The following is a 26,895-nucleotide window of genomic DNA, read 5'->3' as shown; positions in this document are numbered from 1 at the left end:
TGGAAAGGGTGGGTAGCTTTAGAATGGGACATAAGAGGGTTCGGTTGAAGAGGATTGGAATAAAGGAATAAGTGGTTAGTAGTGGTAGGGCTAAGGTGAGGTTTGAACAGTGGCGTCTTGGGGTTCAGAATCACTGGAATGGGGAGGGAATGACTGTCTGTTGGTATATTACTCACTGAGAAGAGAATTAAAGTTGGTTATTGTTATCTTTAAGGATTTAGAGGCTGGACCTCAATGTGTGGGATGGGGAAAAATGTGTCAGCCTTGAAAAGTAGGTTGGAGTCAGGTTGTTTTAAAAAGGAAGAGGAGTTAACATAGAGGCAATATGGATCATATCTAGTCGTTTCCTCAAATCTCTCCAACTGGCTTATTTAATGTAGCTATTCTGGTATTTGTAATTTCAGCCATAGGCTGTGCTTATATAGTTTTATAGGTGCTCTTGCCTCTGAAATAGTGGTGTGTGTGTGTTTAAGGCTGGGGAAGAAGGCAAGGGGTGGTTGTGTCTGATTACACTGTAAATTCTTCAGTGTGAGTGGGAATGAATGGTACAGAAGAACCTTCTAAAGGACATACAGGGTGTTCCTAAAGTCTGGACACACAGGCAAAAATGCATATTTTCAAGAAATGAAATGTTTATTTAATTGGAATATCAACAAATAACACCTTCAATATGATTTCCATCATTTGTGATACAAAGGTTGATGTGCTTTGCAAGATTCCCGTGAGCTCCACGCAGTAACTCTACGTTGGCATCAATTGCCCATGTGTTCAGACTTTAGGAATACCCTGTAGAGACACCAAAGGACTTCAGAAATTACTTTTTAAACTAATTTTAAATATAACAGACTGCCTGGACTATATAAGGAAATTGAGAACTAGAGAAACAAAGGGACTCAGATTCAGATAAAAAAACTTGTACTATTTTGTGGCAGTAGCAAAGAACCAGAAAAAAAGTAGGGAACCATTGATTGGGAAGTGGCTAAATAAATCATGGTACATGAATATAATGGAATGTTACTGTGCTATAACAAACTAGCAATAAAATTAATACAGAGAAGTATGGACAGATTTGCATGAACTGATGCAAAGTGAAGTAAGCAGTCAGGAAACAATATAAATGTGCAATCATTGAAAAAAATTCTGTTATATAAATGCTTGCTTTATTCCATAAATTAAAAATTAAATACAAATTTTAAAAATATACACAATAACTAGAGATGGAAAGGAGAACAAGCACAAAGAGCTGAACATAAACGTTGGAAACTTAAAAAGAGCAAACACAGCCCCTCCAAAAGAAGGCGCCTTTCCACCTCCCTTCAGCTCCTCTGCTGAGGTCAACTGGTGTGTAACATTGCATAGATCATCAGATTTTTTTCAATGGATTGACCAGTTTTTCTGAATTTTTTTTCCTTCCTCTTCTTTTTTCTTAATTTTTTTTTTTGTCATAAAGGATGGCTATTTGGAAATAAGGAGAGAAAGGTATACAGGGGAAAATTTAGGTATCGTTTAAAAAAAAGCGAGAAAACAACATAAGTATTTTTAAAAGCTGGTAGTGCAAAATGATGAAAAGGGAACCTAGGTGTCTACCAAATTTTAACTAAGCATCTACTATGCGCGGTCCCTGTTTTCAAGGCTTTTTAGTGGTCTGTCCACCATACCACACTGCAAAGATAAACAAAACGCAAACATTATCCACAGACGCGATACGAGGACTAGAAGCCGCTAAGAATCTAGAAAAGAAAACGCCTAACTGAAGGCAGTCGAGATTAGAGCGGAGGCAAGGATGCTGGGCAGGGAACATTCCGAGGATCGATGATTGAGGAAGTCTGCGGAGGAACTCCGATGTAGTCGATCGGTTTCATCTTATGGCGGGCGCGCTCGTTCACGTGCGCGCTCCAGAGGCGCTTTCTGCGCAGCCGTGGTGATCAGTCGCCATAGCGACAGCCCTAGGCAACCGCAAAGCTCTCAGGCCCCCACCCCGGAGCCTGAGTTTCGGCCTGAGCGCGGATCTGTCCCCTACAAGCCCCACCGAACTTGCTCCTTCTTCCTTCCTTCTTTCCCTCCCTCCCCGCCAGGATCATGGCGACCGGAGCGGCAGACGTTCGGAAGCGTTTCATCTTCACCACCATCCAGAACTACTTCGGGATGTTGTCGGAGCCCTACGAGCTGCCTCACCTGCTCAACTGCGCCGAGGTCAACAACTTCCTGGACGACGGGAATCAGCTGCTGCTTAGGGCGCAGCGGCTGGAGACGGGCATCTCCTTGTCCAACACGGTACGCACGGGCTCGGCCCGGCCGCCCGCCGCCGTCGTTCGCGCCTGGGATGCTGCCAAGCCCGCTGCGTCGAGGCCTGGCGAGCCCTGAGGTCCCAGAGCCCCGGGCGTCGGCTGCAGCAGCCTCTCCTCCCCTGCTCCTGTGGGGCTGTGCATATACGCTCATCTAACGGGGACGGCCGGGGACGTGCGAGCACGTGCAGGGAAGGGGGTTACTCCCCTGGCCTTTGGAGTAAAAGTTCAGGCAGTCCCGCCTCCTGGAGCAAATTGGTGCGTGGTCCAGCACTGGACTCTTCCGCTCCCTGGGGACGGGTCTCGTTGGAGGGGATACACACAGAGATGAGGTCACAGAGCGTTTTAGGTGTTTGGGTTGAGAGGCACCTCAGTGAGAATCCGTTTAGAATTTTGGCCGGGCAGTTCCCAACAGCGCTTGAAAATTGTTCGAGGTGTAGGAAAGCCTGGATGAGTCACTGACTTTTTGCAACATTAGTACCCCAGCATGGCTGTTTATTCGAAAAGTTGTTTCTGCTCACATTCACCATGGATTAAAAGTTAGGATTTCCTTTGTTGTGGTGCAGTTCTATAGGCCCTTCATGACCCCCGTGGGCCATACTGACTATGGGGTTTTCTTGACAAGGATACTGGAGTGGTTTGTCATTTCCTTCTCCAATGGATTAATGCAAACAGAAGTTAAGTGACTTGCCCAGGATCACACAGCCAGTAAGCTGAGGTCGAATATTGAAACTTGGTCTTCCTGACTTAAGGTCTAGTGCTATATCCACGGAGCCTTTTAGCTACCCTTGAGCTATCTCACTGCCCTAGGATTTCCTAGTAAGATAAAAGGCATTACACAATTTGTTAGGCCTATGTTAGCAACTCACAAGATTCCATGTGCAAACTATCTCCTCTCCACGTTTCTAATTGGAATTGCTGTGTGGAAACTACCTCCAGTAATAGAGATTGGCAACTCCTTTGAAATTTGCAAGGGTTTTTTTTTATTTGTTTGTTGTTTGTTGTTTGTTTTTGGATTTTTTGAGACCGAGCCCCCTTATCCCATGGAAAATGCAGGGGCCACTCGTGGCTAGAACAGCACAAAGGCTTTAATTAAGCTTGTTTTTGATGCGGGTCAGTGAGTCTCTTCTAAGACAGCCTGGTGCCTCTGGTGGTCCCCATGGGACATCCACTGGATTGACTTTAGCCCTACTACATTTCAGAACTCTTATTATATACCAGTCTTTGCCCTCTCCCAGGAGCAGGGATTACAGGATTGGGCTACAAATCCTGACTATAATTTATAGTTTTAACCACTACTAATAAGTTATTTGACCTTCATGTGATAACAGTCAAAGACTAGACTTGGATGAAGAGCATGTGACTCCAAGGCTGGTCTAAATTCATTAGGATAAGTTGCCTCTTATTAAATTTCATGCCATTCTTCAAAATAGTTTTTTTTAAAGGTACTACTTTTACTTATTATTTCCCACCCTCTCTGACAGTTCAGTAATAACTAGCATTTATGTATCTCTTGTAAGGTTTGCAAAAGCCCTTTACAAATATTATCGAATCTATCACCACACCAACTCTGGGAAGTATTATTATCCTCATTTTACAGATAAAGAAACTGAGGCAGAAAGGTTAAGGGATTTGCTTAGGGTCATGTATTTAGCTAGTAAATGACTGCGGCTGGATTTGGACTCATGTCATCCTGACCCTAGGCTGTGCACTCTATCCTATAAGTTGCTGTAAAATACCAACTTATATTTACAAAGTACTTCATCCCTCCAGAATCAAATATAAAATGTTTTGTGTGGCATTTAAAGTCCTTTACAACCTGGCCCGTTCCTGCTATTCTAGTCTACTTATACTTTATTCTTTTCCACTGTGATCAGCTACACTGGTGGTCTTGCTGTAACTGGCACAGGACACTCAATCTTCCCACTCTGAATCTTTTTTCCGCTGGCTGCACTCCATGCCTGGAATGCTGTGTGTCTTCAGCTCCACCTCCTGGCTTCTCTGGCTTCTTTCTAGACTCTACTCAAAGGGAAGATAATAAGCATTTATATAGCACCTACTGTGTGCAAGGCACTGTGCTAAGTGCTTTTTAAACATTCTCTCATTTGATCCTCTCAGTAGCCCTGAGAGGTAGTTGCTATTATTATTCTCATTTTACAGATGAGGAAACTGAGGGAAATTAAGTATCACAGCTAGTAAGTATCTGAGGCTGGATTTGAACTCAGATCTTCCCGACTCCAGGCTTAGTGTGCTATCGCTGCACCACCTAGTTGCTCTTAGGTGGGCAAGAAGCATTTTCTGTTCCTCCTTCATTGTTAGTGCTTTCCCACTGAGATTATCTTCCATTTATATTGCATATATCTTAAGAGTATGTACATAATTATTTGCATATTGTCTCCCTCCTACAATGTATGAACTTTGAGGGGAGGGGCCTTCTTTGTATCCTAGGCACTTAACACAGAGTCATAATAATAAGGGCTTAATAAATGCTTATTGACTGACTACAGCCCTGTGACATAATGCAGGTGTTACTATAACCATTTTTTCAGAGGAGGAAAGAGATTCAGGTTAATAACAACATATCTACATAGCTTTTAATGCTAGCAAAACATTTTACAGACAGTATTTCATTTGTTTATTAGAGTGGTCCTATGAGACAGGTGGTGTTTTTATTCCCATTTTATAGATCACGAAATTGAGGTTCACAGTCAGTGATTTGTAGAGCTAAGATTTGAATCCAAGTTTCTTCTACTGGAAGTTCAGTACCCTTTCTACTACAAAACATCTGGAGAGGGCTAGGCAAGGAATGATTTGAATAACTGCCATATTCTGCTACACCTGTGATAGTTATTAATTTTTGTGATTTTCAGTTCCTTTTGTTGAAGAACAGTTAATTATACAAATTTATGCAGAATTCGGCATTCAGAAAAATGTCACTTAAATTAAAAAAAAAAACCCTTTAAGCAGACTTGCACAGTGAGATTCAGAGAATAAAGATGTGCATGACAGCATGTAAGGAAAACAAATGGAAAGACAAATTATTTGCAAGTATTAAAAGGCAGTGTTTGAATTTAGGACTTTATTTATTTTTAAACTTTAGTCTGGGGGCTTAAAGGACCTTTGGGAAGAAGGGAAAGAAGAACCACAATTGCTTGCCATTTTTATGTTTTATGGAAGAGTTAGAAATCCTTTTGGAATCCTCACAATTGACTTTTTCTGCTGGCAGTGGTTACCATAATTCATCAGTGGTCAGTCTCTCCGGTAACAGGAGCACAGTGTATCAGGGAGCATATAGCATATGTGCTAATGCATTCTTTTTCATTAGTTTATCTAGTGATTGAATCTTTAATTTAGCTCGTTTCCTGCCTTTCCTTAGGATAAAGCCAGGTTGAGCTTAACAGTTTTCAAGATCTCTTTCAAATCAAAGATGCTGTGATCCTGAAACTCATTATTTTGATGTTATAAAAAAGGCTTGGCTGCCAGATTTGGCTGCTGTTTGAAAAGAGAAAGCCAAAGTAAACCCAGCAAATTATATGAGGAAAAAGTGTTCATGGTTGTTTTTTTCTTAAAATGGGTTAGAGAAAGGAGTGCAATTCAACCACCATTTATTAAAATGTCTGTTTTGTGCAAGACATCATGGTAGGTGCTAGAGATAGAAATATAAAAAAAAAATAGTTCCTGTCCTCAAGGAGCTTACAGTTGATTGGAAGGTCACAATGTGTACATAAGTAATTCCAATATAAGGAAATTTGAGAAGGGAGAGGTCACTAACAACTGTAGAAAGACTTCTCAGACAGGGTGGTACATTACTTAAGCCTTGAAGGAAAACAAGGCTACTGGGAGGTGGAGAAAAGCGAAAAGTGGGCCGAGGAACTAGCTTATGTGAAAGTATGGATATGGGAGGTGGAGTGTTGAATTCTGAGAAGTTCAAGTGATCCATTTGGCTTGCAGTTTAGCATTTGTGAAGACTAGTTGCATGAAGCTGCATGGGAGCCAGACTGTGGAAGGCCTCAAACTGGCTGGCTAAAGAGTCTTTGGAAGATCTTGAGAATCACAGAATTTGAGAGTTGGAAGAGACCCATAAGCCCATACACAAAGGAATATCCACTATCACATACCCAGTATGTGGTTGTTCAGCCTTTGCTGGAAGACCTACAAGGAGAAGGCGTCTCTTCTTCTTTTAAATAGCTTGAATTGTTAGCAAGTTTTTCCTGATATAAAGAATCAACCTTTTTACCACTTCTACTCCTTGTTCCTTTGGCCAAACAGAACTAGTCTAAACCCACCTTCTCATGGCAGACCTTCAAACTAACATGAAAACAGTTATCATGTCCCTGAGTCCTTTTCATCCAAGCTGATCATGACAAGTTCTGTGAACTGGTTTTCTTATGACTTGGATTCAAGGATGTTCGCCATCCTAGTTGCTGTTCTGGACATTCTCCAACATATTAATGCCCTTCTAACTGTGGTGCCCAAAACTGAGTGTGATATCACATGAGATCTGATAAGGGCAGAGTACAGTGGGATACACCATTCCTGTTTTCTGTGTCCTTCCTAAGGTACCTCAAGATTGCATTAGCATTTTGGTCTCTCCATCACATTGCTAACCCATACTGGGCTTCTAGTTATTGAAATCCCCAGATCCTTTTCAGAAGCGTTGTTGTCTATCCATGCTTCTTCTGTGTTTCATTTGTGTAATTGACTTTTTTTGTACCCACGTGCAAGATTTCATATTTTTCCTTATTGAATTTCATCTTATGTTCAACCCAATACTCTAGTCTGTCCAGATGCTTTTGGATTCTGACTGTCATCCTGTGTGTTAGCTATCCCTCTCAGTTTTGTGTCATCTCCACATATGATGAGCATGCTATCGATGCTTTTATCTAGGTCAGTGCTGAATGTTAAACAGCATAGGGCTGAGCGCAGGTCCGTGGAGTACTAAGCTAGGAACCTTCTGCCATATTGACAGCTATCCTTTGAGTCTGGCCATTGAACCAGTTCATAATCCAGCAGATTGCATTATTGTAAACCCATATCATTCCATCTTCCCCACAAGAATAATACGAAATACTTTATTGACAGCTTTGCTAACAACTATATCCATAGCATTCCCCTCAACTACTAGTTTAGTTACCTGTCATAAAAGGAAATGAGATTGTTTTGGCAAGAATGGGAATGGATGATGAATCTGTACGGATTCTTTGTCATCAGTGTGTCCCTTTCTAGGTATTTGGTAGACATCTCTTTTTATGGTACTTTGAAGGATTTTTCCAGGAATTGAAGCCAAGTGCACTTGAGCATAAGAGTGATGTTATCATACATGGGCCAGAGAATTTTGATACAAAAAAAAATTTGTATTGGAAAGAGGAGAGACTAGAAACAGGGAGAACCATTAGGAAATCACTAGAATAGTCTGATGCAGACCCAATTGTAGCGTGGTAGGGAGAATGGAATATATATGAAAGATGTGGTAGAGGTAGAACCAGAAAAAATAGGCAGTTTCTTGAATTTGGGGCTTGAGAGAAAGATCAGACTCTAAGGTTACAAAGCTGAGTAATTAAGAGAAGGGTGGCCTCCAGTGAACTAGGGTTATGTGGTGGAAGTTCAAGTATGTAGGGTAGAATGAGTTTGTTTTTAGAGAGGTTGAATTTGAGATGTCTGTGGCACAGCAAGGAGGAGCCATTCTATGGGCAGTTGACAATACATGTCTGGAATTCAGGACAGAATTGAGAGCTGGATTTGTAGATTTGCGAATCATCTGTATGGAAATACAACCTGAACCTATGAGAGGTTAGAAAACATCCAAAGCATTATGTGGGAAGATAGGAGAGAAGATGGCTTGTGACAGAATCTTGGGGAGCACCAAGAGGCAGGAGAAGGGTGATGATCCAGCAAAGGAGACTAAAAAGGAAGGGGCATAATCATGGAAACCAGGGAAGAAAGAGGGTCCAAGAGGAGGAGGTGGTTAGCAGTATCAAGATGTAGGCTTGATCAGGGGAAGTCAAGAAGGATGAGAGCTGAGAAAAAACAATTGAATTCCATAATTAGAGAGTTAAACATATCATCTTTTTTTTTTGATGGGGGAAGGCAGGGCAGTTGGGGTTAAGTGACTTGGCCAAGATCACACAGCTAGTAAGTGTGTGTCAAGTGTCTGAGGCCAGATTTGAACTCAGGTCTTCCTGACTCCAGGGCCAGTGCTCTACTCACTGCACCACCTATCTGCCACATCGTATCATCTTTTAAAGTAAATATTGTAGATTCAGTTTTAAAATGTGAATACCTGTGGCTAATGGCTGGTGTCAAATATTCATTCCAAAGACAGGACTTAGAAGCGTGAATATTTTTGTTACAAAAATGTGGCATCACTTGGTCAGAAAATAAGCATTTATTAGTGTTTACTATATGCCAAATACTATGTTAAGCACTGGGGATACAAAGAAAGGCAAAACCACCAATCTTGTTCATGTGTGAAAGCTGGTGTCTAAAACCAAGAAAAATAGCAAGAAAAGTTACTATGGTCGTTATAACAATGCTCCCCTCACAATTGTCACTTTTTTTTAAGGCTTACAAAAGCATAGAATTTCATTTTGGAGAAGAGGAAACCAAATTGATTGTGGGAACTGAACTACAAAAACTTTTCTTTTGGACTTGCATATTTTTCAGATACTGAGAAAAAGTACTGTTAATTGTCCTACTTAAAACAGGCCTAATTTAAAGAAATCTAGTTTAATTCATGTGTCACCTTGATTAAAAAGTGTGATGCATAAAATACCTTTATAGGACATTTTCGAGGTGGGATCTGTGGAAATGATATTATATTTGTAGGAAAACATAAACTGCTCGTGGTAAGATTGCTTTTATGTTCAGTTAAAATCCTCTTTGTGTTGGAGGGAGATACTCTCTATCACAGTTATACAGGAGACATACTTTGAATTGTAATTTAATTGGAATTGTTTCAGAGGAGGCTGAAGCATTGCAAAACGAGGAAAATGACCTTTTGAGGGACCTAGCATAAGAAGCAGCTGAATACGATCATTCTCATATGGCACTGGAAGGAAAAGAGTATAACATAAATTGAGGTAGATCTGTGGATGTTACCAGGGTGATCTATTCTTACCAACGATGACACTAGCTCCATATCCAGGTCAGCCAGGTGGTGGCTGATGCTTGGGCAGGGCTTTCAGGGACTGCCCATCAGGTCAGGCCATTGTTTGGGGAGCATTGTAATAAAGGGTGATTACTGTGTATTTCCTTCTATTCTATTTTTTCCCCTCTTTATACTTTTCTCTTCTTTCACCCTGTCCCTCCTCACCAGAGTTTTGCTTCTGATCACCATCTCAGAGTGAGTTACCTTCTATCAGTCCCTCTCCCTTTTCTTTCCCTTTCCCCTCCTACTTCTGCCCTCCCATCTAACAGGCCCCCAGCTCCTTTTTCTTTCCCCTTTCCATTCCTACTTACCTATAGGGTAAGATAAATTTCTGTACCCAACTGAGTATGTAAATTATTCCCTTGTTGAGCCAAATCTGGTGAGAATAAGGTTCAAACAATGCTCACCCCATCTCTTCTTTCGCTGTAATGTAATAGGTCTTTTGCACCTCTTCATGTGATATAATTTACCCTCTTCTGCCTCCCCCTTTCCTTTTCCCTCACACAATCCTTTTTCACCCCTTAATATTTTTCATATCATCACATCAAAGTCAACTTATACCCATACCCTCTGTTTATGTATACTCCTTCGACTGCCCTAATAGAGATACAGTTCTCAAGAGTTATGAGTACATCTTCCCATGTAGGGATGTAAACAGTTTAACCTTATTAATAACATGTTTTTTTCTTGTTTGTTTTTATGCTTCTCTTGAGTTGTGTATTTGAAGACTGAATTTTCTTTTCAGCACTGGTCTTTTCATCAGGAAAGTTTGAAAGTCCTCTGTATTATTGAATATCTTTTTCCCTGAAAGATTATGCTCAGTTTTCCTGTGTAGTTGATTCTTGGTTGTAATACAAGCTCCTTTGCCTTATGGAATATCATATTCTAAGCCTTCTCATCCTTTAATGTAAAAGCTGCTAAGTCCTGTGTAATTCTGACTATAGCTTCTTGATATTTGAATTGTTTCTTTCTGGCTGCTTGCAGTATTTTCTCCTTGACCTGATAATTTTGGAATTTGGCTACGGTATTCCTTGGAGTTTTCATTTTGGGATTGGTAGATTCTTTCAATGACTACTTTACTCTCTGGTTATAGGATAGCAGGGCATTTTTGCTTGATAATTTCTTGAAAGATGCTATCCAGGCTCTTCTCTTGATTATGGCTTCAGGTAGTCCAATAATTCTTAAATTATCCCTTCTGGATCTGTTTTCCAGGTCATTTGTTTTTCCAATGAGGTATTTTACATTTTCTTCCATTTTTTCATCCTTTTGATTTTGTTAGACTGTTTCTTGATGTCTCATACAGTCATTAGCTTTCACTTGCCCAATTCTACTTTTTAAGGAATTATTTTCTTTAGTTTGCTTTTGTACCTCCTTTTCCATTTGGTCAGTTCTACTTTTTTTTTTTTTCATTAAATGCTTTTACTTTATTTTTTATTTTTATTTTTTTTATAAGAAGAATTGCTTTTAATAAATTCCCAAAGTATTATAAGAACACAATTTTAACATAATTCAACTGAACACATTCAACACAATTTCAACTGAAACTTCTTTCTAAATAAAAAAAAAACAAACTTGGAACTTTATAATTTCAGCAATAATACAATAACAGCTTTTTAACCCATTCATCATTTTTCTCTGATAGAACAATTCTTTTTTTAAAATTTTTATTTTTTAAATTAAATTAAATTAAATTTATTTAATATATTTAGTTTTCAGCATTGATTTTCACAAGAGTTTGAATTACAAATTTTCTCCCCATTTTCTACCCTCCTGCCCACTCCAAGATGGCGTATATTCTGGTTGCCCCGTTCCCCAGGCAGCCCTCCCTTCTGTCACCCCACTCCCCTCCCATCCCCCTTTCCCTTCTCTTGTAGGGCAAGATAAATTTCTACGCCCCATTGCCTGTGTATTTTATTTCCTAGTTGCATGCAAAAACTTTTTTTTTTGTTTTTGAATGTCTGTTTTTAAAAACCTTGAGTTCCAAATTCTCTTTCTTCTTCCCTCCCCGCCCACCCTCCCTAAGAAGGCAAGCAATTCAACATAGGCCATGTGAGTATCATTATGTAAAACCCATCCACAATACTCATGTTGTGAAAGATTAATTATGTTTTGCTCTTTCCTAACCTATTCCCCTTTATTGAATTTTCTCCCTTGACCTTGCCCCTTTTTGAAAGTGTTTGTTTTTGATTACCTCCTCCCCCTATCTGCCCTCCCTTCTATCGTCCACCCCTTTTTTATCTTTTTCCTCCTTCTTTCCTGTGGGGTAAGATACCCAATTGTGTGTGTATGGTATTCCCTCCTCAGGTCAAATCTGATGAGAGCAAGATTTACTCATTCCTCCTCACCTGCCCCCTCTTCCCTTCCTACAGAACTGCTTTTTCTTGCCACTTTTATGCGAGATAATTTACCCCATTCTATCTCTCCCTTTCTCCCTCTCTCAATATATTCCTCTCTTATCCCTTATTTTCATTTTATTTTTTTAGATATCATCCCTTCAAATTCAACTCACCCTGTGCCCTCTGTCTCTCTCTCTCTCTCTCTCTCTCTCTCTCTCTCTCTCTCTCTCTATGTATATAAATACATATACATACACATATACATACATATATACACATATATACACCTACATATATACATACATAGACACACATGTATATATATACATACATGTATACACACATACATACATACATATATATATATATATATATATATGCATATTCCTTTCAGCTACTCTAATACTGAGGTCTCATGAATCATACACATCATCTTTCTATGTAGGAATATAAACAAAACAGTTCAACTTTAGTAAGTCCCTTGTGATTTCTCTTTCTTGTTTACCTTCTCATTCTTGATTCTTGTGTTTGGAAGTCAAATTTTCTATTCAACTCTGGTCTTTTCACTGAGAAAGCTTGAAAGTCCTCTATTTTATTGAAAATCCATATTTTGCCTTGGAGCATGATACTCAGTTTTGCTGGGTAGGTGATTCTTGGTTTTAATCCTAGCTCCATTGACCTCTGGAGTATCTTATTGCAAGCCCTTTGATCCCTTAATGTAGAAGCTGCTAGATCTTGTGTTATCCTGATTGTTTTTCCACAATACTCAAATTGTTTCTTTCTGGCTGCTTGCAGTGTTTTTTTCCTTGATCTAGGAGCTCTGGAATTTGGTGACAATATTCCTAGGAGTTTTCTTTTTGGGATCGTTTTGAGGAGGCGATCCGTGGATTCTTTCCATTTCTATTTTACCCTCTGGCTCTAGAAGATCAGGGCAGTTCTCCTTGATAATTTCTTGAAAGATGATATCTAGGCTCTTTTTTGGATCATGGCTTTCAGGTAGCCCAATAATTTTAAAATGATCTCTCCTGGATCTATTTTCCAGGTCAGTGGTTTTTCCAATGAGATATTTCACATTGTCTTCCACTTTTTCATTCCTTGGTTCTGTTTTATGATATCTTGATTTCTCATCAAGTCACTGGCTTCCACTTGCTCCAGTCTAATTTTTAAGGTAGTATTTTCTTCAGTGGTCTTTTGGACCTCCTTTTCCATTTGGCTAATTCTGCCTTTCAAGGCATTCTTCTCCTCATTGGCTTTTTGGAGCTCTTTTGCCATTTGAGTTAGTCTATTTTTTAAGGTGTTATTTTCTTCAGTATTTTTTTGGGTTTCCTTTAGGCAGTCATTGACTTGTTTTTCATGGTTTTCTCACATCCTTCTCATTTCTCTTCCCATTTTTCCTCTACTTCTCTAACTTGCTTTTCCAAATCCTTTTTGAGCCCTTCCATGGCCTGAGACCAATTCATGTTTTTCTTGGAGGCTTTTGTTGTAGGCTCTTTGACTTTGTTGACTTCTTCTGGCTGTATGTTTTGATCTCCTTTGTCACCAAAGAAAGATTCCAAAGTCTCAGACTGGATCTGAGTCTGTTTTCCCTGCCTGGCCATATTCCCAGCCAACTTACTTGACCCTTGAGTTTTTTGTTGGGTTGTGAGTGCTTGTAGAGTAAAGAGTACTTTGTTCCAAGCTTGAGGGGATGGGCCATTGTTTTCAGAGCTATTTCCATACAGCCAGCCCTGCCACACCAGGACTCTTCCTTCCCCAAGAACCGCTAACTGGGACCTGATGAAAATCTTAAGCACTCCTGCACTCCTGCTCCGATCTGCCACTTAATTCCTCCCACCAGGTGGGCCTGGGGCAGGAAGGAACTGCAGCTTTTAGTTCTGTAGCTGCACCACCCCTGCTGCCCCCGGGGTGATGGCCAAACAGCCAACTTTCACTCTGTCCCCCACAGCTTTTCCTACTAACCTTCTCTGTTGTCTTTGGTGTTTGTGGGTTGAGAAGTCTGGTAACTGCCACAGCTCACTGATTCAGGGCACTAGGGCCTGTTCTGCCCAGCTATTTTCCTGCTGTCTGGTTGGTCCTGCTGCCACCCACGCTCGGCTCTGCTCCACTCGGCCCCCAGCTCTGTGCATGATAGACTTCATCCAGCGACCATCCAGGCTGTCCTGGGCTGGATCCCTGCTTCCCTCCGCTATTTTGTGGATTCTGCAGTTCTAGAATGTGTTCAGAGCCATTTTTATAGGTTTTTGGAGGGACCTGGTGGGGAGCTCACCCCAAGTCCCTGCTTTCTAGCTGCCATCTTGGCTCCGCCCCCAGGAAGTTTTAAATATGGAAATTTTCTTTTCCTTAGGACTGGATCAGCAGAAATTCAATAAAAGTTCCAAGAATCGTGGTTTAAACTAAGGACTAATTGACAACATTTTCATTTAGTTAATAGCATCTATATTGAACAAAACCTGAATTCTTAGGAAGTAAAAGTGACTTTCCTAAGACCACGTGTGGTTTTAGGGAGTGTTTACTAGTCAGTAACAGGACTCTGATTAGAATTTACATTTTATTTATGAGTTGTCACTCGGTGCATCATTTTACAATTGCCATTTTTTTCCATTGATCATATAGGTATATTCTAGATTTGTAAATATAAACTAACAATGCTTCTTATTCTGAAATCATAATTCTCGTTATATCTTTGAAAAGGAATGGGTTGTCATTGGACAACTAGATATGGAGGCTCTTGTGGAAAAGCATCTCTTATTAATCTCCTCTCCTCACTCATAGATTGTCCTGCCTAGTATTAGCTGCTGACATCTCCTCTTTATAGGAGCGGGAGATTGAATGAGAAGCCCCAGTTCCTCTACAAATGTTACCTACCACATCTGATGATCTTCCTCTGAGGTTAGAACATTAATTAAAACTCAGAAGAGACCAAACTAGGCAAATCTTCTGTCTTGTCATGACAGATTTGTTCTCATTCAAGAAATACTTATCCTTAAACGCTGTATAGCAAAATGATGGGACCCTTCTGCCTTCTAAACTGCTCTGGTCCTCTATTCAATGTCAGGTCCCCCCTCCCTGGAGGCACAGGATTCCCATTCACTAGCATCCTTCCTCCCTTGCCAGCTGCTTGAATGACCTGACTTTGTTTTCATGTTTCTAGGAACATTTCAAGTGTAGCCAAACCCCAAATGCATAATAATCCATCACTAAATCTAGACTAGTTTCCTTTAAAATTGTATTTTTTAAGGAATTGTTTTCTTCAATCAATTTTTGTCCCAAGCTGTTGACCCTCTGTTGCATATTTATCATTTCTTTTCCCAATTTTTCTTCTACCTCTCTTATTTGACTTTTAAAATCCTTTTTGAGCTCTTCCAAGAAGGCTTTTTGGTCTTGAGACAAATTCATATTCTCTTTTGAGGTTTCTGATGTAGGTATATTGACAATGTTGTCCTTTTCTGAGTTTATGTTTTGATCTGTTTCATGACTTTTAAAGTTGAACTCTACTCCTGGGTTATAGGGGGCACTGTCCCAAACTTCTTGTGCTGGGGACCAGGGGCCTGGCAACTAGCTTTCTGCACTGGGGTAGCTTGGCCTAATTGTACCTGTTGTAGGCTGAGGGGGAGTGGGTCTGGGGTTGGAGGCCTCACAGCTGGCCTGCTGTGCCACTGGGCTGCTGAGCCATGACCCAGGGGCCTTGCTTGCTTGTCAGTTCTGTGGCTAAGAGCCTCCCACTGGCTTGCCTGTATTGGGGCTGCACGCCCCTTTTACCCAAATGAGACTGACCTTTCCTGAAGTCCTAAGTTATCTTAAGCTGGAAAATTGACTCACCCCTTTTTGTAGGTTCTGTCACTCCAGAATCCATTTAGAGTCATGATTTAACATTGTTTCTGAGGAAAACTGGGGGCAGTTCAGGCAACTTCTTGGCTTTTCTCTGCCATCTTGGCCCATCTTCAGTACTTTCTCTGGTCATCACTCCTGCCATGGCCATACTCTTCTCCCTTCCTCCTTAGTGAACCAGTTCAGTTGTATATTCTCCTCTATTCTGGAGACCTAGAAACTCATCATCCTGGGAGATTTCATCAGCTTTGGTGGTGATGTTTTTCAGTTGTTTCAGTAGTGTCCAACTCTTCTTGACTCCATTTGGGGTTTTCTTGGCAAAGATACTGGAGCGGTTTGCCATTTCATTCTCAAGATCATTTTACAGATGAGGAAACTGAGTCAAACAGGATTAAGAGACTTGCCTAGGGTCCCACATCTATTAAGTGTCTGAGGCCAGATTTGAACTCAGGTCTTCTTGACTTCAGGCCTGATGCTGTATCCCTTGTGCCGCCCTAGCTGCCCTTGGTGCCTGTGTGTTTGGCATATAATAAGTGCTTAATATAATGTTTATTGATTGACTGATTGATTGAAGTCTTTTGTTCCTCGTTCCCTTGGCCAGGATTGTGTTTTGTGAAACCCTGATCTTGGAGCATTGCTACCATCCATCTTCTTTCATTCCTACTCATGAATTGCTGAGTGAAGTTGGAGGAAGTCATGAAACAGGGCTGACTAGGTCCATTGCAGATTCATATTATTTAATCTCAACTGGGCCCTCACTGCACAGAGTATTTTTAAAAACTCCTCTCTAATTTATATGCTATCTCACTCATCACAATGACGGTTCCATTTATTTTTGCCTCTCTTCAACCTTCCCAAGGGCCTTCCCTTCCCTCCCTTTCAGATGAAGACTTTGTCATGCACTTACTGGGAAATGTAAAGCCATTCATGATCTCTGTCTTCTACACTCCTCCTTGTAACCTCTTAATATCATATTCCACTGCTTCTGTCTTTATACTTTGATCGCTGCTGAGGAGGCATACCTTCTCTCCAAGGATGGTCCCTCTGTGTGTACCCTTGATCGCAGTCCCTCTCACCTTTTCTAGCATATTGTCTCCACTATCATTCTTTTTCTCTCTTTCATTAAAAATTTTTCCTAGTCACCTGATTCTTTCCCTGCTGCTTACAAACGTGTCTCTGTTTTCCCCATCCTTAAAAAAGCCTTAGGTCTGAACATCCCTGCCAGCTGTTTCACCTATGTCTTTTTCTCCTTTCCTAGTTAAACTCTTTGAAAAAAAAATTTACCCTTGGCAGCTCCACTTCTCTCTTTTCTTGACCCTTTGTATTCTGACTCCTGACCTTATCACCCAACTAAAACTCCTCTTTCCAAAACTGCCAATGAAATATTTGTAATATATTGGCATTTCCTCCATCTTCATCTTTCTAGATCTCTGTAGCATTTGATACTGCTGGCCTAGAGGCAGATGCCAGGTGATACAGTAGTCAGAGCACTGCGCTTGGTCTCAGGAACACCTGAATACAAATGTGGCCTCAAACACTTCATAGCAATGCGATCCTGGAAGTTGCTTATGCTCTATTTACCTCAGTTTCCTCAATTATAAAATGAGAATAATAATAGCACCTACCTCCCAGGGTTGATGTGAGGATCAAATGAGGCAATATCGGTAAAGTGCCCAGTGCCTGGCACAGAGTAAGTTCTTAATCAGTGCTTGTTTTCTTCCTTCCTGTTTGACCATCCTGTCCTCCTGGATGCTCTCTCCTCTTGTTTTCCTGACACTGCTTTTATTTGCTTCTCTTCTTACGTATCTAACCATTCCTCGGTTTTCTTCACTGTTTCATTATCTAAGTCATGCCCATTAACGGTGGTTGTATCACAAGGCACTGCCCTGGGCCCTGTTCTCTTTTCTACATTTTCTGTCTTGGTTGCCTCATTAGCTCCCATGGGTTAAATTCTTATCTCTATATAGATGACTCTCACCTCTATATATCCTACTTTATCATCTGTCCTCTAGTCTCACATCATCAACTGTGGACATTTCCAAGTGAATATCCATAGGCATTTCAGACTTAGCATGTCTAGAACAGACTTTCCCCATTACTGTTTTTTTAGCTTTTATTTAGTATTATATTCTTCCCCAGTTACATGTAAAAACACTATTTAACATTTGTTTTAAAACTTTAAGTTCCAAATTATCTCCCCTCCTCCCTCCCCACCCACCTTCGTTGAGAAGACAAGCAATTTGATATAGGTTATACATGTGTAGCCACGCAAAACATATCCTTAATAGTCATGTTGTGAAAGAAAATAGACAAGAAAAAATAAAACCTCAAGAAAAATAAAGTAAAAAAAGTATGCTTCAATGTGTATTCACACACCATCAGTTCTTTCTCTCGAGATGGATAGCATTTTTCATTATAAGTCCTTCAGAGTTATCTTGGATCATTATATTGCTGAGGATAGCTAAGTCATTCACATCTGATCATCTTACAGTATTGCTGTTACTTTGTACACAGTTCAGCTGCAGCTGCCCCAGCTGCTGCTGATTCCCAATGCCTGCTCCTAGTTTGCTGTGGCTGTGGCGGTGCTGGTACGGCCTGCACTGGACTGCACTTCACTCTCACCCAGGTACAACAGACCTTTCCTGCTGACCTTCTCAGTGTCTGTGGGCTGAGAAGTCTGGAAACCACCACTGCTACCAGTAATTCTGTCACCGTGAAGCCTGCTCTGGGTTTGCTGGGGCTTTGTGCTGGTGCTCTTCTCTCACCCTGGTACAACAGATGTTTCCTGCTGACCTTCCAAGTTGTCTTGGGCTGGAAATTTGTTTCACTGTCTTTTTGTGGGTTCTGCTGCTCTAGAATTTGTTTAGAGTAATTTTTAAAGGTATTTGGAGGGGTTTTGGGGAGAACTCAGGTGAGTCTGTGCCTTTACTCTGCCATCTTGGCTCTGCCTCACTTCCCTATTACTGTTGACACTGACATACTTCAAGCCATCCTTCACTTCTCTCACTCATCCCATATATCCAGTCTATTACCTGGTTTTGTCATTTTTCTTCCCCCTTCAAGATCTCTGAAATTTTTCACTCACATAGGCAACCTCTTAGTTCAGGACCCCATTATTTCTTGCTTAACTATTTCTATACATTCCCAAATGGCTTCTCTTCCTTAAGCCTCTCCCCACTCCAGTCTATCTTTCACACAGCTGCCAAAGTGATTTTCTTAAAGATTTTACCATATAATCTCCCCCTGCCTTGTATAAATTTCACTGGCTCCCTGTTACCTCTCTGCACACCCTTACGTTTGACAGTTGAAGTTCTGCACAATCTGGCTTCTTCCTACCTTTCTGATCTCCTTACACATTATTCCACTCTTTCATACTGACCTTGTTGCTGTTTCTCATTAACGTCACTGATTTCTCATACTTCTTTGTATTACTGTCCCCCATGCCTTTCCTTCATTTTTACCTTTTGGAATCCCTGGCTTCATTCAAGACTCAATTCAAGTACCATTCTTCTGCAGAGGCCCTTTCTTTGACTTCTGGGCTATACTAGTACCTTCTTATCCAAGATTTATCTGATGTCTGTCTTGAATGGAACTTGCATGTACTTATATGTCTGTTTTCCTCCCTTCCCCCACATTTATAAGCTCCTTGAGGGCAAGGGCTATTTCATCTTAGTCTTTGTATCCGCAGCACCACTGGCTAGCACATAATAGGTGTATAATAAATGATTGATTGGTCTGCCACATCTGGGCTCTACTACTTAAGTATCTGATGTGACACTTAAGAAAATGAAGTTGGCAGGAGAGGCTGGATATGACTAAATATATCCACAGGAAATCTGTTGGGAGATGACAAAAATTTAAAAGCCTTAAGGAATGAGTTTCAAGGGAAAGATTCTTAAAGAATAAAAAAGGTCACAGACTTTAAAAAGGCAACTAAGAGGACATGCTTTTGTGATCTGCACCTGATTTTTTACATCTATAAAATATTTGAGAATAGTGTATGTAGAAATTGAAGATATGCTTGATGAAAATCTGAGAAGGGGAAAGGCTTTTAGCAGGTGATTTTCTAGAGTAGATTACATTTTCAGAGTTATACAATCGACTGAAAGGAGGAGAAAATGTGCACAGCATTTATTCTGGTTTGATAATATCTAATATATACTGAGATGGAGAGGTAGCATGGCATAGAGATGATAGCTTTGTGACCAGGGCAGAGAATGCCAACTCTCCATCCAGAGGTCCCCAGTTTGAGTCCTGATTCTTAATGCTCAACAACTTTGTGACTTTGGGCCAACCTTATTACCTCCCAGTTTCCCTTTCTTTCAAATGAGGGGGTTGCCCCTCATTTGAAGCCAGATGGCTTGAGTCCCTCTCTAGCTCTAGCTGTAGGGATCTGTAATTCCTGGGAACTTTCTAATACTGTCAAAGAAAATTAGAGAGGGTTTGCTGATCTGCTTTGGTAGAGGGAGTTTCCATATTAAGGATTCTATAAAAAGATGAAATTAACAGCTCATATATAGTTATATATAAAAAAGAAGGGTTAAATTTCACAAACACAGGTTTGTTAGGAGCAGAAATAGATTGACTCTTGAATTTTATTTATTTTAAACCTACTTATTACTTTAAGGGATATAATGATTACATAGAGTTTAGAAAATATTTTTTCTTTTTTTTAAAATGCAATTTATTTATTTAACATATTTGGTTTTCAGCATTGATTTTCACAACATTTTGAATTACAAATTTTCTCCCCATTTCTACCCTCCCCCCCACTCCAAGATGGCTTATATTCTGGTTGCCCTGTTCCCCAGTCAGCCCTCCCCTCTATCACCCCCCTCCCCTCTCATCCCCTTTTCCCTTCCTTTCTTGTAGGGCAAGATAAATTTCTATGCCCCATTGCCTGTGTATCTTATTTTTTAGTTGCATATAAAAACTTTTTTTGTTTTTGAACATCTGATTTTAAAACTTTGAGTTCCAAATTCTCTTCCCTCTTCCCTTCCCACCCACCCTCCCTAAGAAGTTGAGCAATTCAACCTAGGCCACACATGTATTATTATGTATAACCCTTCGACAATACTCATGTTGTGAAAGGCTAACTACATTTTGCTCCTTCCCAACCCATCCCGCTTTATTGAATTTTCTCCCTTGACCCTGTCCCCTTTCCAAAGTGTTTGTTTTGATTACCTCCACCCCCATCTGCCCTCCCCTCCATCATCCCCCCCGCCTTTTATTTTTTTTTTTTTTTATCTTCCTCCCTCTTTTTTCCTGTGGGGTAAGATACCCAACTGAGTATGTATGGTATTCCCCCTCAGGCCAAATCTGATGAGAGCAAGGTTCACTCATTCCCCCCTCACCTGCCCTCTCCCCTCCTCCCATAGAACTGCTTCCTCTTGCCACTTTTATGCAAGATAATCCACCCCATTCTATCTCTCCCTATCTCCCTCTCTCAGTATGTTACTCTCTCATCCCTTAATTTCATTTTATTTCTTTTAGATATCTTCCCTTCATCTTCAACTCACCCTGTGTCTGCTCTCTCTCTTTTACATATATATATATATACACACATATAAACACACACATATATATATACACATACATACATATACACATAGATATATACATACATACACATTCACTTATATATATACATAAACATATATATATATATACATGCATATTCCCTTCAACTACCCTAATACTGACGTCTCATGAATCATACTCATCATCTTTCCATGTAGGAATATAAACAAAACAGTTCAACTTTAGTAAGTCCCTTGCAATTTCCGTTTCTTGACTACCTTTTCATGCTTCTCTTGATTCTTGTGTTTGAAAGTCAGATTTTCTATTCAGTTCGGGTCTTTTCACTGAGAAAGCTTGAAAGTCCTCTATTTTATTGAAACTCCATATTTTGCCTTGGAACATGATACTCAGTTTTGCTGGGTAGGTGATTCTAGGTTTTAATCCTAGCTCCATTGACCTCCGGAATATCGCATTCCAAGCCCTTCGATCTCTTAATGTAGAAGCTGCCAGATCTTGGGTTATTCTGATTGGGTTTCCACAATACTCAAACTGTTTCTTTCTGGCTGCTTGCAGTATTTTCTCCTTGATCTGGGAGCTCTGGAATTTGGCAACAATATTCCTAGGAGATTTCTTTTTGGGATCTATTTGAGGAGGCGATCGATGGATTCTTTCAATTTCTATTTTGCCCTGTGGCTCTAGAATATCAGGGCAGTTCTCCTTGATAATTTCCTGAAAGATGGTATCTAGGCTCTTTTTTTGATCATGGCTTTCAAGTAGTCCAATAATTTTTAAATTATCTCTCCTGGATCTATTTTCCAGGTCAGTGGTTTTTCCAAGGAGATATTTCACATTGTCTTCAATTTTTTCATTCCTCTGGTTCTGTTTTATAATATCCTGATTTCTCATAAAGTCACTAGCTTCCACTTGCTCCAATCTAATTTTTAAAGTAGTATTTTCTTCAGTGGTCTTTTGAACCTCCTTTTCCATTTGGCTAATTCTGCCTTTCAAGGCATTCTTCTCCTCATTGGCTTTTTGGAGCTCTTTTGCCATTTGAGTTAGTCTGTTTTTTAAGGTGTTGTTTTCTTCAGTGTATTTTTCAGTATTTTTTTGGGTCTCCTTTAGCAAGTCATTGACTTGTTTTTCATGGTTTTCTCGCATCCTTCTCATTTCTCTTCCCAATTTTTCCTCTACTTCTCTAACTTGCTTTTCCAAATCCTTTTTGAGTTCTTCTATGGCCTGGGGCCAGTTCATGTTTTTCTTGGAGGCTTTGGTTGTAGGCTCTATGACTTTGTTGTCTTCTTTAGGCTGTATGTTTTGGTCTTCTTTGTCACCAAAGAAAGAATGCAAAGTCTGAGACTGAATCTGGGTGCGTTTTCGCTGCCTGGCCATATTCCCAACCAACTAACTTGACCCTTGAGTTTTTCAGTGGGGTATGACTGCTTGTAGACTTACGAGTTCTATGTTCTGCGTTTGGGGGGGAGGTGCCAGCTCTGTCAGAGCCGCACCACTGCTCCTTCCCCAAGGACCCCCAGTCCAGACTGGGCTTAGATCTTCAGCAGGCTGTTGCACTCCTGCTCTGATCCGCCACTTAATTCCTCCCACCAGGTGGGCCTGGAGCCGGAAGTAACAACAGCTGTAGCTGCCCCACCTCCGCTGCCCCCGGGGCTGGAAGCCAAACCGCGAACTCCTTCCACTCCCGCAGCTTTTCCCACTAACCTTCTCCATAGTCTTTGGTGTTTGTGGGTCGAGGGTTCTGGTAACTGCCGCAGCTCACTGAATCAGGGCGCTAGGGCCCCCTCCGCCCGGCTTCTGGTCTGGATCGTCCACGCTGCTCAGGCTGGGCTCTGCTCCACTCCGTTCCCAGCTCCCAGCTCCATGTGGAATAGACCTCACCCAGAGACCATCCAGGCTGTCCTGGGCTGGAGCCCTGCTTCCCTCTGCTGTTCTGTGAGTTCTGCTGTTCTAGAATTGGTTCAGAGCCATTTTTATAGGTTTTTGGAGGGACTCGGGTACGGAGCTCACTCTAGTCCGTGCTTACCAGCCGCCATCTTGGCTCCGCCCCCCCCCCCAGAAAATATTTTTTCAAAATACAATAACTATGAACATATTTAAACTCTTGTGATGCCAATCAGTGATTAAATATCTTTGCTGCTCATTTAATACCTCAGATGGGGTCAGTTAAGGGCAGCTTGATTAAAGGTTTGTTTGTAGGCAGGCCTACACACTTTACTTACTACCAAGCCCTAGGCTTACACCCTTTTGCTGATTGGGCGTGAAGCCCTTGGACCCTAAAAAGAGTATATATACCCAGAAGGTAGCCATTGTAAGATCAGGATTCAGAATTCAGCCCAAGGAGAAGGAGTAAGAACTCTGAGTTGACAGAGATATAGAGAGAGTGCAGGGTGGAGAGTGGAAACCAGGGAGCTGCAGAGACCAGAGAACAGAGGGGGGAGAGGAAGCAGGCAAGCAGACAGTTGGGATTCATGAGTGTTTATGGGGAAGCCCCAGCAGGGGGGAAGGTTACAGGATGACTTGGTTCCTTGCTATAATACTGTGTTATAATTTTCTTGTTGTTACATTGAGATGGAATTACTGGTTTTGGAATACAATTACTGCTATGTTGAATTGGAATTATTGGTCTTGGGGTTTGATCCTCTGGTGTCTAAATAAATGTTATACTTCCTTTGCCTTCTACCTAGAGAATCTCTTATGCTTTGTGATTCCGATCTACATAGGCATGTTCATGGTCATCTTTGAGGTCATGAATCTTGCCTTGCTGATACAACTCTTCTCTTTGATCCCTTTAGATTGATGTTGGAGACACAAAAGACAAAGTGTTGGTGTTTTTTAAACTTCGACCTGAAGTTATTACAGAAGATAATGTGCATAATAATATTCTTGTGTCATCTATGTTAGATTCACCTATTAATTCCCTTTATCAAGCAGTAAGGCAAGTATTTGCACCAATGTTGCTAAAGGTGAGTAATATACTTTAATGGTTATAAGATTACCATTTTTCTCCATTGAGAGGCTGTGTGACGTGGTGGAGAGAGTGGTGAAAATGAATCCAGGAAAACCTGGGTTCAAGTACTGACACATATAGGCTCTGTGACCCAGAGCAGAGTGTTTTCTGAGTCCTCCAGGCAACTCTCTGAGACTATAGCCTGAATTCCCTAGAACAATGTAATGACGAGTTTAGGCCCTCTCCTTTTACAGGCTCTGTTAGTAGCTGGATAATTTGAGAAATACACTTTTGGAATATGATAGATATTTAAGCATTTTGATCATTGTTAATAGCTGTTATTTCAGTTTATATTTGAATTTTCACCTCTATCATAGTTAGTTTTTAAGGTAAAATTTACATTGCCAGATAGAGAAATGGGGGAAACCTCAAATGAAAATTTCCCTCTTTATAGTAAATATTATCCAAAAGGCTAAATCATGGATGAGAATGTCCTTTTAGTAGAAATGTTCTAAGGATGTGTGTGTACATATGTATATATGTGTATATGTATGTGTGTCCATATATATATGTATATATAACATGCATATGTATCCCTATCTCTATCTAGATAGATATATCTAGATGTATCTAGATATATCTATATCTATATATTTATATCTATATATATAGTTCTAGAAAGCCAAATGGAAACTATAGGTCCTGACAGGCACACATACACGCATATATGCACATGCACAATGGCACACATACACGTACATATGTATACATGCATGTATGCACATATGTATACATACACACATGTGTATATACACATGCCCTCATGTACATACACATATGCAGACACAGATATCTTTGCCATATATATACACACACATATATATACATACATACATGTATGAATCTACACACATGCATGTTTTCATGTATGCATGCTTTAGTGCCAATGTGATGCGGCTGGCGTAATTCTGATTCGCAAACTATAACAGACTCTCTTCATTGAAGGCAGAACCAAAACATTCATTAAAACACCAAGAAGCCAAATCCATCATAGCAACAAAGAAATCTATACACATTAGCAATACAGGGGGCACTGCCATCCCCAACCCTTCCCTCTGTTAGGGCCTTCCCACAAATGAACACCCTCAAGCAAAATCATGCCCTGGCTCTCACACTAGCTGCTGCTCTCTCTGTGTCTCTCTCTCTCTCAGCTCTGACTGGTCGGCCTCACTTCCTCTCAGCTCTGCTCCTCCTTTCCTGCCCCACCAGTTCAGCAAGCTCCTCCCACCACAAGCTTATGTGACTCAGGCTTCCATGTGACTCAAGCAGGTCACACGGGCCTATTAATGGATGGGAAGATCTTCAAATTGTATTAACAATACATTAACAATACACATGCCTGTAAATATATACATGTATATACATATCTAAGACCTACATTTATAGAATAGTTTAAAATTTTCAAGGCACTTTCCTCATAATTCTCTTTTGAGGTAGGTAGTTATAGTATTATTATCATTCCCTTTTTGCAGATAAGAAAAGTAAGATACTGTGAGTTTAAGGGAATTTTTTCACAGTCACATAGTAATTGAGGAAAATTTTAAACTTGGAGTTGATTGTGTGTAGTATAGTGGAAAAGGCATAAGCCACAGGACAACTTGGGTTCAAATCCCACTTTAGATCCTTGCTAATTGTGTAACCCTGGGCAAATAACTGCACTTCAGTTACCTCATCTGTAAAATGAGGGGTTTAAGCTTGGTGGCTTCTGAGGCTATTTCTGCTAATTAAATATATGATCCTATGTTCAAGTCATTTTAATAAGCTTTTAAAATATTTTTGAAATTTTATTCTTGCCCTTGGTTATTTTACTCCTGTCCCTTTCTTTATAATAAAAACATTTAAGGAATGCCAGGTGATGCAGGGACTGTACTTGCTTTCATAGTCTTCATGCCACCTCCCTGCTGAGAAAGGGGAGGTGTCAGTAAGTACTTGTTAATCACCTGCTAGAATGGACTCGAGATGTAGACATATATTTTTGGATTTGGAAAGTGTGGAAATTTGTTATGCTTGATTATGTATATTTGTTATGCAGATCTAGCCTTTCTTTTTTCCAGTGAGGGAGAGAAGTTTGGAAAGAGAAATTTAAATGTTTGTTAATTGAAAAATAAAAAAAAATTAAAACAGCAACAACAATATGCAGCTAAGAAAAACTGAATATAATTTTTTTTTGGTTTTAAGAGAGTGTGATGTTTTAACAGCAGCATATCTAATAATTCCCATTACTTGTTTTTATTTAGGATCAAGAATGGAGCAAAAATTTTGATCCCAAACTCCAGAATCTTTTGAGTGAGTTAGAAGCTGGGTTGGGTATTGTGCTACGAAGATCAGATACTAATTTATCAAAAATGAAATTCAAGGAAGATGACATACGAGGTACGCATGGAAGCTTAATTTAGGCACATCTCAGTGATCCTTTCATTAATCCATTCTTATCTTTTTCTGCAGAACTCTTTCTAGACTGATGAAACCTCACTGATTTCAAGCTCATTATTAAATTTAACTGTATTTAAGGTGTCACTGTGTGGGTTTGGGAAAAAATGTGAATTTAGTTTTCAATATCTGTGTGTATGTAATTCATAAAAATTGAAATGTCATGTGGATTTTGTAGAGCTATGAGTCAAAAACCTTTGTCTTAAAATGCATTTTAGTTTATTGTTTCACCTCCAGCTAGAGATAATTACTGTTCATATGAACAACTAATGTTCCAATTTAAGGTATCTAATTTTTGGTCTGTGACTTTTCTGAAAGAAGAAATGC

At 40.2% G+C, this 26,895-nt stretch overlaps 1 protein-coding gene across 2 annotated transcripts in view; it reads left to right on the top strand.

The window, feature by feature from the left end:
* Nucleotides 1-2,079: 2,079 nt before the first annotated feature.
* The window catches only part of DYNC2H1 (dynein cytoplasmic 2 heavy chain 1), a 414,726-nt gene continuing 389,910 nt past the window's right edge, over nt 2,080-26,895 (top strand). For both annotated transcript variants that reach the window (XM_036745232.1, XM_036745230.1), the window contains exons 1-3: nt 2,080-2,274; nt 23,924-24,094; nt 26,376-26,511. In XM_036745232.1, coding sequence (XP_036601127.1) covers nt 2,080-2,274; nt 23,924-24,094; nt 26,376-26,511 — 502 coding nt within the window. The remainder of the gene's footprint in view (nt 2,275-23,923; nt 24,095-26,375; nt 26,512-26,895) is intronic.

The sequence above is a fragment of the Trichosurus vulpecula genome, chromosome 2 (assembly GCF_011100635.1).
Source record: "Trichosurus vulpecula isolate mTriVul1 chromosome 2, mTriVul1.pri, whole genome shotgun sequence".
In the NCBI taxonomy this organism is placed as follows: Eukaryota; Metazoa; Chordata; class Mammalia; order Diprotodontia; family Phalangeridae; genus Trichosurus; species Trichosurus vulpecula.
Note: the sequence above shows the minus strand (reverse complement) of the source record. Positions and strands in the feature narration are given on the sequence as shown.